At 40.2% G+C, this 12,589-nt stretch overlaps 1 protein-coding gene across 3 annotated transcripts in view; it reads left to right on the top strand.

Moving 5' to 3' along the window:
• PLEKHM3 (pleckstrin homology domain containing M3) overlaps window positions 1-12,589 on the top strand; it is a 214,050-nt gene that overhangs the window by 90,176 nt on the left and 111,285 nt on the right. For all 3 annotated transcript variants that reach the window (XR_001888650.1, XM_017889401.1, XM_017889400.1), the window contains one exon: window positions 11,974-12,167. Coding sequence is in view for 2 of the 3 variants with exons in the window: in XM_017889401.1 (XP_017744890.1) it covers window positions 11,974-12,167 (194 nt within the window). In the remaining variant the exon portion in view is untranslated. The remainder of the gene's footprint in view (window positions 1-11,973; window positions 12,168-12,589) is intronic.

Genomic DNA, 12,589 nt, shown 5'->3' with positions numbered 1-12,589 from the left:
TGCTCATTTTAAAATAAGATTTATTTTGTTGCTATTGGGTTGAGTTGCTTATATATTCTGGTTATTAATCCCTTGTCAGATTAATGGCTTGCACATATTTTCTTCCATTTGGTACATTGTCTCTTCACTTTGTTGGTTGTTTCTTTTGCTATGCGGAAGCTTTTTAGCTTGATGTAATCCTACTTACCTGTTTTTGCTCTTGTTGCCTGTGCTTTTGAGGTCTTACCCAAAAAATCTTTGCCCAGGCCAATGTTCTGAAGCATTTTTTCAGTGCTTCCTTCTGGTCTTTTTTTTTTTTTTTGAGACGGAATCTCGCTCTGTCGCCCAGGCTGGAGTGCAGTGGCCGGATCTCAGCTCACTGCAAGCTCCGCCTCCCAGGTTTACGCCATTCTCCTGGCTCAGCCTCCCGAGTAGCTGGGACTACAGGCGCCCGCCACCTCGCCCAGCTAGTTTTTTGTATTTTTTAGTGGAGACGGGGTTTCACCGTGTTAGCCAGGATGGTCTTGATCTCCTGACCTCGTGATCCGCCCGTCTCGGCCTCCCAAAGTGCTGGGATTACAGGTTTGAGCCACCGCGCCCGGCCCCCTTCTGGTCATTTTATTTGTCAGGTCTTACATTTCAGTCTTTAATACATTTTTATTTGATTTTTGTATATCCTGAGGGGTCTAGTTTCATTCTTCTGCATATGGATATCCAGTTTTCCCAGCACCATTTACTGAAGAGACTGTCCTTTCCCCAGTGTAGGTTCTTGGCAGCTTTGTTGAAAATGAGTTGGTTGTGAAGGCATGGATTTATTTCTGGGTTCTTGTTCTGTTCCATTGGTCTGTGTGTGTATGTCTGTTTTGATGCCACCTCGCTAACAGATGTCTGAGACTTACTTTCATTGGAGCTATGTTACCTGGGAGCAAATAGGTGGGGAAGGGCCCTAGAGCTGTCACCTACCTGGAATCATTGAAGTCTTATAAAACAAACGTGAAAATTGTGAGTGGTCAATTGGCTTATAATATATCCCTGGGCAACTCTGTTTCCAGTTCTACCCAATAATCATCCAAATCTTCACTGTTTTCAAGATGCCTCTTCCTAGTTATTCTCAGCATATGACCTTGTCTCCTATCCAAGGAGAAAAATGAAGTTATGAAATATGAATATGAATATCTACAAATCTGTCTATATTTGTTCCTATCTTGTTTTCCCTCCTAACTTGAGAGAAAGAAGAACCCCTTCTCTTGTTTAGTGACCATCTTTCCACCTGTGCTCCAGATATTTTTATCCATCTAGGGAATCCCTGCTTATTCTTTGAGAGCTAAAGAAGGCATGTCCTCCGTGGTGACAGTTTTTTTGTTGCTCCCCACCATTCCCCGTTGACTGCACTGCTGACTCTCTTCTTCATGCCACCATCGTGTCATGTGGACCTTGAGAATTGGACTTTTTTTTTTTTTTTTGAGATGGAGTCTCACTCTGTCACCCAGGCTGGAGTGCAGTGGCGCGATCTCGGCTCACTGCAAGCTCCGCCTCCCGGATTCACGCCATTCTCCTGCCTCAGCCTCCCGAGTAGCTGGGAGTACAGGCACCTGCCACCACGCCCTGCTAATTTTTTTTGTATTTTTAGTAGAGACAGGGTTTCACCGTGTTAGCTAGGATGGTCTCGATCTCCTGACCTCATGATCCGCCCACCTCAGCCTCCCAAAGTGCTGGGATTACAGGCGTGAGCCACCGCACCTGGCCGAGAATTGCACTTATTAAGGGGTTAATAGCAGGAACTTGGAGTTAAAACCGCTACCTGTTATCAGGTGCTTGATTTGTTGGGGCAAATTGCTTGAATTTCCTAGAGCCTCAGTTTTGTAATCTGTAAAACCAGCCCAGACTGCCAGGGCTCAAGTCTTGGCATTGTCACTTGTTAGTTAGCTGTTTAACCTAGACAAGTTATTTAGGTGTCAGTTTCCTCATATGTAAAATGAGGATATTAATGCCTTATAGAGTTACTGCTGGGTAAATGAGTTAATGCATGTGTCATGTTTAGAACAGTGCTTAGCACATAGTGTGTACCAAATAAGCATTTGCTTCCATCATCATTTCACATATTTACCTAAAAGAGTTGTGTGAATTGGGATAATATAAGAAAAGCACTTAGCAAATGACTGTGATAAGTACTTAATGAATGGAAGCTGTTACTATTTTCATTATCATAACATCTATATAACAGCTAGTTGCTTGTCTATTTTCTCCATAAAGGTGAGCTCTCTGGGCACACGGAATGTGTTTTAGCACAGTTCTGGCATATAGTAGATAAGCAGGAATGTATATTAAATGAATGAAAGAATGAAGCCTGTCCCGTGGGAACATCAAACTCAACATTTCCCAAATTGGCCTTATCACATCACACTCACCAGATGTTCCCCCGAGTGCACATTACCTGTCTTGGTGAATGGCCCACAGTCACCACTGCCAGATGTGGGAGACATCCTGGACTCCTCCCTCTGCCACACCTATACTGCCTAAGCAGTTAGCAAAACCAAGCCTTACTTTTAGCTCTTGAGACCATGCTCTCCACTGTACTCCAGTCCCACCACACTAACTCAAACCCTCAGTCTCACTCACAGTCTCACTCACATGAAGGAAGTTAGGAGCCTCCTATTTGCGCTTCCTGCCTTTAAGCATCGCTCTCTGGTTAGTATATTTCAAAAGAAAGGTCCTAATCTTACCTTAAGGAAGTTTCTTACTCTCTCTCAGTCTTAGTTTCTTCAACTTTAGAATGGAAATAATAATAGAACCCAGTTCATAAGGTTGCTGTTTGCTTAAATAAGTGATTTCACAGAAAGCACCTGGCACAGGGTGTGGTGCATCATAAGCCCTCAGTTATGGTTAGCTTTTACTACAATTGTATACAGGACAAATACAATTCTCTTAGCCTCCGTGATCCTTAGCCCCTGCCTGCCTTCCTAGCTCCTTCATCCATAACCGTTTCCCAGCACCAGTCTCTTCATTAATATTACAGCCATCCGTCTATTTCCCTGTCATGCCATGCTGTTTCACACCTCTTGTCTTCGTCTTGCCCTCACCAACAACAGCAAATCCTAAAACCCAGCTTAAAACCTCTTTTCCTCTCCTGATTCTTTCTTTCCTCTCTACCAGACAAAATTATCATTCTATCCTCTGCTTCTTGTACTTGACACTTTGAATATAGACTATAAATATATTTGCCATGTGTGTATTAGATAAAAAATTATTTAGAGGGAAAGAATGCTAGTTGAGCTTGGCTTAGAAGTTTTGGATTAATCTGCTTGGAGCGGGGCTTTGACAGCTATGAGAGGTGTCTAGAGACCAAGTGAGTGAGGCAGTCCCAGCCCTGTGATCCGTTGAGAGTTTAGGCGTGTGGCACCTGCCACCAGAATACATACCAATTAGTAAAGCAAAAGCAGAAAACGGGGCACTGAATAAGAAAAATGAAAATGCAAGCATGATTGATGAAGGCATGAAATGGAGGAGGAGATCTGAGTCTGTTTGCAGTGAGCTCTGAAGGTCACAGAAATCACCAATTTAGCCATCATTGACACTCAAAATCTCTCTGTAAAGCAGGATATTTTGTTGTGGTGGTCATTCAAGTAATTAGATTTGATTTTGAGAGTATAGGTAGGTAATTGAAGATATTAGGTACACTCGCTTCATCCATGTTGCACATGAGGAAAATCTCCTTTGTCAGACCACTCCTTCCCAAGTTCTTAGTGGACCAAGGAAGATTTTAAAGCAAAAAGGGACCTGGAGGATTTTATCTGGATCACCTCTCATTGGCATTAAGTAACTGTATTCCATTTAGTCCAATGTCTGTCTGTCTTTGCTCAGATATCAGGATTTAACTTAATTCTCCTAATTGTGAGGCTCAATTCAGACCTGTCAGTTTCCAAGACCAGACATCGTTCTGTTAGATCTGCCTGCTATCCTTAATAACAAGTATGTGACCGGCTTGAATATCCATTTAAAAGAGTAAAAAAATGGTTTTGCAGAACAGAATGAAATCTGTCATCTTAAGCATTTCCTGGCCTGCCCTCTGGAGTATTAATAATTCTAATTATTTTTAAAGCAGTATTTCATCTATTTTCTGGTGTTATACTGAAGATTGAATTAAGCTATTAAGCTCCAAGATTAGGAAGCAGCTAAACCCTATCCTCAATTTCTATAGCCATTTTCTAATAAAATATCTCTGAAGATAACTTTCCCTGTCCCCTAATCAAAATATCAAGTGTCGCAAAGAGATGGTAAGGAAATCAAACAACCCCAACTCTTCCAAATAGTTTCCCTTAGTTTTGTTTTTAAAAAAATTGTTTGTATCCTAGCTTGAATATTCACATTCCATTTAGCTAGGGGTTTTCCATGTTACATAAACCATTTCCTATCTCTATATCTTGAGAGGTATTCAAAGCAAGCTCTACTGCCCTTGTGGAGCTGAAGAAAAGCTCACTGATGGGAAAAACCTCTTGATCAGAGTCATTTGGAGATTCTGAGAACAAATTGTAATTAAACTGAAGGCTTCCTAATTCCTCCTCCATTAGCCCACAGTGACTATTTTAACAGGAATAAGAAGCATTACCATTAGAATTGATTTTATTATGATTTTGGCTATGAATTTTTATGATAGAGATGGGAATAAATACAGGAAGGAAATGTTTTACTAAAGCAATAAGTGGCTATTTTATTGTGGTAACATTATAGATATTTTTTTTCTCTGTTGATCTTTATTCTCCAAAATCAGTAATGGGATTATATTACTTTTATAATTTTATAAATTTTAACTGTCATATTCTATTTAAGAAAATATATATTAAAAATTAACTTTTTTAATGCCTTGGAATCATAATTTTTTTTTTTTTTAGAGACAGGGTCTTGCTCTGTTACCAGGCTGGAGTACAGTTGGCATGATTGTAGCTCACTGCAGCCTTGAACTCTGGCGCTCAAGCATTCCTCCCACCCCAGCCTCCTGAGTAGTTGGGACTACAGGCACATGCCACTACACCTGGCTAATTTCTGAATTAGTTCTTGGTAGAGACAAGGTCTCGCTGTGTTGCCCAAGCTGGTCTCAAACTCCTGACCTAAAGCAATCCTCCTGCCTTGGCCTCCCAAAGTGTTGGGATTATAGGTGTGAGCCACTGTGCCTGGAATTATTAATGTAAATGATTGTTCTGTCCTGTGATAGATAACTTGAGGGTTTAATGTGGTTTAAGTGAGGCTGTTTTTCCCCTAAATGCCTTGCACTGCTGTATTTTATTCCTTCTTCTTTTTGGGGGGAGGGGGTAATGGAGTCTTGCTCTGTCTCCCAGGCTGGAGTGCAGTGTCGCGATCTCGGCTCACTGCAAGCTCTGCCTCCTGGGTTCACGCCATTCTCCTGCCTCAGCCTCCCAAGTAGCTGGGACTACAGGCATGGCACCACCTACACCCGGCTAATTTTTTTTTTTTTTTTTTGTATTTTTAGTAGAGACAGGGTTTCACCGTGTTAGCCAGGATGGCCTCGATCTCCTGACCTTGTGATCCGCCCACCTTGGCCTCCCAAAGTGCTAGGATTACAGGCGTGAGCCACTGCGCCCGGCCTTATTCATTCTTCTTTTTTGAATATAGTATACTTTCAGTAAGTTCAAGGTTCAAAAAGTATAAGGGGGCATGCATACATACATAAATAATCTCCTTTTTACTCACCCCATTCTTCTCAGAGGCAACCAAAACACTCCTTTCTCATGTATCCTTCCAGAGATATTTTATATACATGTATTTTTTCATGCAAAAATGACAATATAGTATACACCCTGTGCTTAGAGAGCTTTCCATTTAGATAATAAAACTCTTCCTTACACTTTTTAAATTATTTCATCATGAATTTTACACACACACACACACAAATTTGTCTAACAAGTTCTTTTTTTGATGGACATTTAGATTTTTCCCGTCTTTTGCTATTATAGACAGTAATTCAGTGAATAACTTTCTACATAATATTGAATATAATTTTTTTTCACTGATGAACAAAACTGTCTGTAGATAACTTCCTAGATGTAGGTATGTACGTTCGTCAGTTTGATGGATAGTGCCAAGTTGCCCTTAATCAGGGTTGTATGCTCTTTGTTTTCACCTTGTAGCTTCCTGTAGTTGCCTCTCTTCCCTTGGTGCCAGGATGTCAGCGGTCACTTCTGTTGTCTCCGTGCTGCCTTTAGCTATCTTTTCTTCTTTATTGACTCTAAGTATGTTATGAACTTAGAAACAAATAACCAAGCTGTAGGAATTATGTCTAAAGCAAGAGTGTGTGCTTCAAAGTTATGGCCCGAGCATTGTAAATTATTCATTCATTTGTTCAACAAGTATTTATTGGATATTTATTGTGCTCACTGTTCTAGGCACTGGGGACATAGTTTCTGCCCTCATGGATGCTCTTATTCCAGTGAAAGGAGAAAAACAGTAAAAAAATACACAAGCAGACTGGGCGCAGTGGCTCATGCCTATAATCCTAGTGCTTTTGGAGGCTGAAGCAGAAGAATTTGCTTGAGACCAGGGGTTCAAGACCAGCCTGGGCAGCATAGCACGATGCCATCTCTACAAAAAATTTAAAAATTAGCCTGGCATGGTGGCATGCACCTGTGGTCCTACCTAACTACTCCAGAGGCTGAGATGGGAGGATCCCTTGAGCCCAGAAGTTTGAAGTTACAGTGATCTTTGACCATGCCACTGCATTCCAGCCAGCCTGGGCAACAGAGCAAAACCTTGTCTCTAAAATAAAATAAAATAAAATAAAATAAAATAAAATAAATTGCACAAACAAGTAACTTTTGTATAAATGAAATGTTACTGAACTTCAGTTTTATTTTAAAGTTAAAATCAAATGGGATCCTACATGTCAGTGTCCTGCTTAATCACATTATAGGTTAGTCTTCTTTTGTTGCCTACTTGCTGTAAGATGGAGGAGGGTCAGGAAAACTCTTTTATGGAGTGATAAGCTGATAGAGTATGGTAACATGATTAAAAAATAAGAATTGTGGGCCAGGCGCGATGGCTCAAGCCTGTAAGCACTTTGGGAGGCTGAGATGGGCAGATCACGAGGTCAGGAGATCGAGACCATCCTGGCTAACATGGTGAAACCCCGTCTCTACTAAAAAATACAAAAAACTAGCCAGGCGAGGTGGTGGCCACCTGTAATCCCAGCTACTCGGGAGGCTGAGGCAGGAGAATGGCGTGAACCCAGGAGGCAGAGCTTGCAGTGAGCTGAGATCCAACCATTGCACTCCAGCCTGGGCGACAGAGCAAGACTCTGTCTCAAAAAAATAAATAAATAAAATAAAATAAATAAGAAGAATTGTGAATGTAAACAATGCTAAAAAGCACAGAGCAGAGTATCCAGGGATCTAAGTTCTGGCTCTAATTCTACCATGACACGACCACAAATAAGTTACTTCCGCTCTTTGTACTCAATTTTCTCTTCTGTTAAATACAGGCAGTGGATTAGTTCAGTGTTTCTCAAAGTGTATTCCATGGAGCATTACCAGATTATTTCGTGTTAGTAGGTGTTACACAAAAAGGAGGGCCACAGCTAGGCCAGCTTTATGGGAATTGGAAAAGGGCGCCTTCAGAACACAGCTCAGCAAACTCATAGCTTAGCAAGAGGATGCAGCGAGGTAGAGAAAGACACATTTTCTTCTGGCTGGTGAGTGGGGGTGCAGGCTGGATCTTATCTCCCACACTCCCACCACCCATGCATCCTGTGCAGCACTGAACAGCTGCCCTGTCTATAGTCAAATAGCTTTGAGAAGTGGCTGGGTTAAGCAGGTTTTCTTCGGCACGAGATGTCTCAGTTTTAATATGCAAACATGCTGTGCTTTGAATATCCAAGGAAAGAAAGTGGTGTGTGGCATACATCTTATTGGACCTCAGAACGACTTTTTTGTGGGACTAGTGTTCCTTGGAACACAAATTGAGAAGAACTGAATTAGATTATCTTTACTAGTCTGTTATTCTATGAGTCCTTCTTATTCATGTTTTATTCTGATACATTTTCCTCCTTTAATAAAAATAAAGTCCTCACTACCACCACCATAATACATGTCATCTCCAAATTGCTATCTATGGTTAAACATTCCCTTTGCCCCATTGCGTTATCACCAGGGGCTATTTTTGTGGGGGAGCATACCAGAACACTCTCCCTCAGGATTACGCAAACCTGAACAACATTCAAGAACTTTGTTTTTAAGAAGTGGCTGTCACCAACGTAACAAAAGTTGTATTATGTTTGAATCTACACTGGTGATAATAATGTTCAAATCAAATGACATATGTGTTTACTTATAAATGTATATGTGTAAATAGCAGATTTGGTCATTATTAGTTTGTAGCTAATCATAATGTGATTTTGCCATTTTCTCCAACTCCTCCTGAATGTGAGGTAGGGGCCTGTTTCCTCTTGGATTCCTCTTTCTCATTTCTCTTGAATCATGTAGTCTGCAGGGTTGTGAAGAAATAATCAGTTCACAAACTGCAGCATAATCACCGTTACAGTGTTGAGTTCTTATAGCTCAAACTATTCTGTTTATAAGCTACAAAAGCTATGGAAAGAAATTCATTCATATGAATAGAATGAATATCATTAATAAATATTAAATATTATTTGGTAAAATACTAATAGGTCAATACTAATACTAATGTGAATGGAGTGGTATCATGGAAAAGAGTGCCAGTCCAAACCATTCATTTTTAAAAATAGAGTTTTGAGCTCATTCATGTGTACCTGACTATGAGCTGAATTTTTCTTTACATCAGAAATGGCAGCAGGCTTTTTAGGTTTTTCATAGTTTGGTTGGCAAGAAGTAGGACAGTAGCTCTTAGCTCTTAGTTGGAACATAGTCAGTGTTCACATATAATTCATGTAATATTTATATTAACAAAATACTTTTTCTCACATAAACTTTATCACCTAAGAATATCTTTGGCTTTTGTTCCTAAGTAACTTTTTTTTAACATTCTCTTTTTTAATTTGAGTTGAGTTTAAGAGTGCAATCCTCATGCCAGTATGGAGGGTCATTTAGAACTTAGGAAATCAGTGGGGATACAATGCTCTATTTTGCAAAAATAGTATCCCATGCCAGATTTTGAGTTCTCTCAAAAATTCCCTCACCGATTGTTAGTGGCTGATTCGCAAAAATGAGCTCATGCGCTCAGCCTTGCTGCCAAAAATGGCTGAACGTGGTGGGGATTTGTTCACGTACTCAGGCAGCAGCGGTAGCGATGTGCACCATATGCCTGCTGCTAGTAACAACTGGTGAAGGCAGCGCCTCCGACATGGTTGAAAAGAGCTCTGTTTTTGTTTTTTGTAATTTCAGTTTATGAATACTGATGTCAGTGGCTGCTGTTCCATTTGTCTCACTGCTTTTACTTTCTCTGTAAAAGATTTTTTTCTTCCTTTCGGGCTTAAGTACCACCTGAAGAGAGAAGCCTTTTAAGGCCTGGGAGACTGGCCAGTGCCCTCTGTTGCTCTGTTCACCTACTAAAAGGTAGCATTGTTAACCTAATTCAGCAGGGCCCTGACTCCATATAAACACTGCTCAATAGGGCCAGGAAGACTAATTGAATTGTACAATACATCATTTTTTAGCAACAGTTTCAAGTGGGTTGTACTTCATTTCCCAAAACACCATCAGTCTTTTCCTCATTTTAAGATATTTAAATATCGCAAATATTTAATCATGATAAATAAAATATTTAAACCCAATTCTTTCTTTCCCACCGAACTGTGGGCTATTATACCTGAAGACGGGCCATGTTTGTTTTATTCTCCGCTGGATGCCTAATGCCTGCTACGGTATCTGGTATGTACCTGTGTCTATTAATATATGCCTCAAAAATAAAAGTGAGGAATAACTGTTATTTCCAATCTGGTTAGATAGTTGAAGATTTTGGCTAATTCTAGTTGCCTCTTTGTGGCCTGGATTTTCAGAGGCTGTAAACTTCTCTAATTCTGTAACTCTAACTCTGCAGGATGCTATAGGATCACACAACACAACAGGTACCTCAAAAATAATTGCTTATAAGGAAAAAAATTAGATGTTTATTTTTTAAATGATGTAATTTTTTGCATTCCTATAAAGAACAAAACTTTGATATAAGCTTTGCAATATAAGAAAATGGTCATATTGAATTCTGTGTTTATGTACAAGAAATTTATAATCAACATATAATAGCCATATATTTAATTATCACATATACATACAGAGGGGTTGTTATGTTTGTTTCTGCCTGTTGTACTCTCTTCTGTCCCGCATTTGTTCACCAAGTGAATATCTGTTTATCTTCTATACTCAGATCCAGTGCCACCTACTTTGCCAACCCTCTCCCCACCAGGAGTGTTGATTTCTCCTTCCTGTAAGCTACCAGTGGGGCCCATCCATACCTCTTTTGTAGCAGATAGCAAGCTACATGCTGCATGTTACGTGCGGTTTTGTTTTAAATATTTGTCTCATACTAAACAGTGAGCCACTTGAGGGTAGGAACTGTATCCTATATATCTTTATTAATATACTTCTAGCCTAGCATATGAAACATAGTAGATTTTTTATTTTCTTTTAATAAGCAAAGTTTTTTTGTTTATTTTAATGTTGAATTCTAACCTTGCTCCTAGAGAGATTTTAATGGTAACTTTTAGAGAGGTTTCACTTTCCATTAATAGAAACTGAGCCAACTTTCTATGTATTTGTAGCCAATCTACATCTCACTATCAGTGATTGATATGTAGAGATTCTGAAAATTACCCTCACGTTATGCATTATTTAAGCCACTCCCTCTGTATATCTGAGACATTGTGTTTCCATGTACTATTTATTTCTACTGATGACAATGACATTATAAAATGAACTTTCATAGTCTTGTGGATCACCATGGATTACCACTCGAGGTGGATACAGAATTGGATGGATATATTGGCTGGAGTTAGCCCAAGTTCAAAGTTGTAATAAGAGCAACTCCTTTCTGGTCACTGAAGCAGGATATTTGAGCTTGTTTGCTAGTCAGTCAGATTATTCTGCAAATAATATCCTTTTATCCCTCTTGAATGTTATAATATGTACATGATTTACTCTTTTTTGTTTGTTTGTTTTTTAAACGGAGTCTCGCTCTGTTGCCAAGGCTAGAGTGCAGTGGCATGATCTCGGCACACTGCAACCCCGCCTTCTGAGTTCAAGCAATTCTCCCACCTCAACCTCCCAAGTAGCTGGAATTACAGCCATGTGCCACCATGCCTGGCTAATTTCTGTATTTTAGTAGAGACAGGGTTTCACCATGTTGGCCAGGCTAGTCTCGAACTCCTGACCTCAAGTGATCTGCCTGTCTCAGCATCCCAAAGTGCTGTGATTACAGGCATGAACCACCACACCCGACCTTGATTTGCCTATTTTTTAAGTGGCTACTTTTAAAAGTCTTATGGAATATTCATACATATATATGTACATATAAATTTATGTCATTTTTTAAAATCTGCATTTGTATTAAGACAGTCTTCTTAATTAATTCCTTTTTTATTTTGAAATAATCGTGGATTCACAGGAAATTGCATAGACAATTCAGAGAGGTTCTATGTACCTTTCACACAGTTTCCTCCCTTGGCTACATCTTAGGCAACTGAGGTACAATATCAAAACAAAACAGCAAATTGACATTGGTCTAATGGGTCAGTGTAATGGCACCATACTGTGTGCCCTTCTATCACATATGTAGGTTCCTATAATCACCACTGCAGTCAAGATACAGAATTAATAAATTCCTTCCTAGCTTACAGTTGAATGTCTGGAAGAGAGAGAAGTCAAAATTTACATTTAATTCTACTACAGACTTTTCATTTGTCTGTATTCAGAAAATAATCATGTTCCTTGGATATATCAGCTATGGTTCCTAGTTTGAGCAGGTGTGGAGAGCCAGGCGCTTCTCCAGGACTGACCGACAATGCTTGTTTTGTAGGTGTCGAAGCAGGCCAAGGAATTTCTGGAGTACGTGTACGAGGAGCCGCTCATCGACATCCAGCAGGAGAACGCCATGCTGTACCACCACGCAGAGCCGCTGGCCGCCGTGCTGCGGCTGCGGCAGCGGCTGAAGTCGCTCCGAGCCTATTTGTTCAGCTGCCGGGCAGCGGTGGCAGAGGATCTCCGCCGCAGGTAAGAGTCATAAATCTCAGACGGCTCCCGTTTGTTTTCTTTCCCGCCCATGGAGAGTGGTGAGATGATCTCCAAAGGGCCTTTCCAGCACGGACCGCCTCTAATTCTGTGGCTCTCCCTCCGCCTCTCCACTGCCAGCCTCTCTCTGGGCTCATCTTTTACTTTTTTTACTCCAAGGTCCCCATTTGGTTAAGCCAAGCAAAATGAAAATAACATTCACCGTTACTGAAGGCTTTCACCCATGGATTGAGTGCCCAGGACGGTGAAGGCTTCTCTTACCCATATGTTAATTTGAGATAATTATCATGGAAGTATCTATATTGGTCGCTTATGTACTATTTTATACTTTTCCAATTTCAATTCCTGTTTCTCATCAGCAAAATGTAAGCATGTTTAAAATAGTTCATAACTAAAAGCATTTT

The sequence above is a fragment of the Rhinopithecus bieti genome, unplaced genomic scaffold (assembly GCF_001698545.2).
Source record: "Rhinopithecus bieti isolate Rb0 unplaced genomic scaffold, ASM169854v2 scaffold_17939, whole genome shotgun sequence".
NCBI lineage: Eukaryota > Metazoa > Chordata > Mammalia > Primates > Cercopithecidae > Rhinopithecus > Rhinopithecus bieti.
This window is presented reverse-complemented; position numbering and strand designations above follow the sequence as displayed.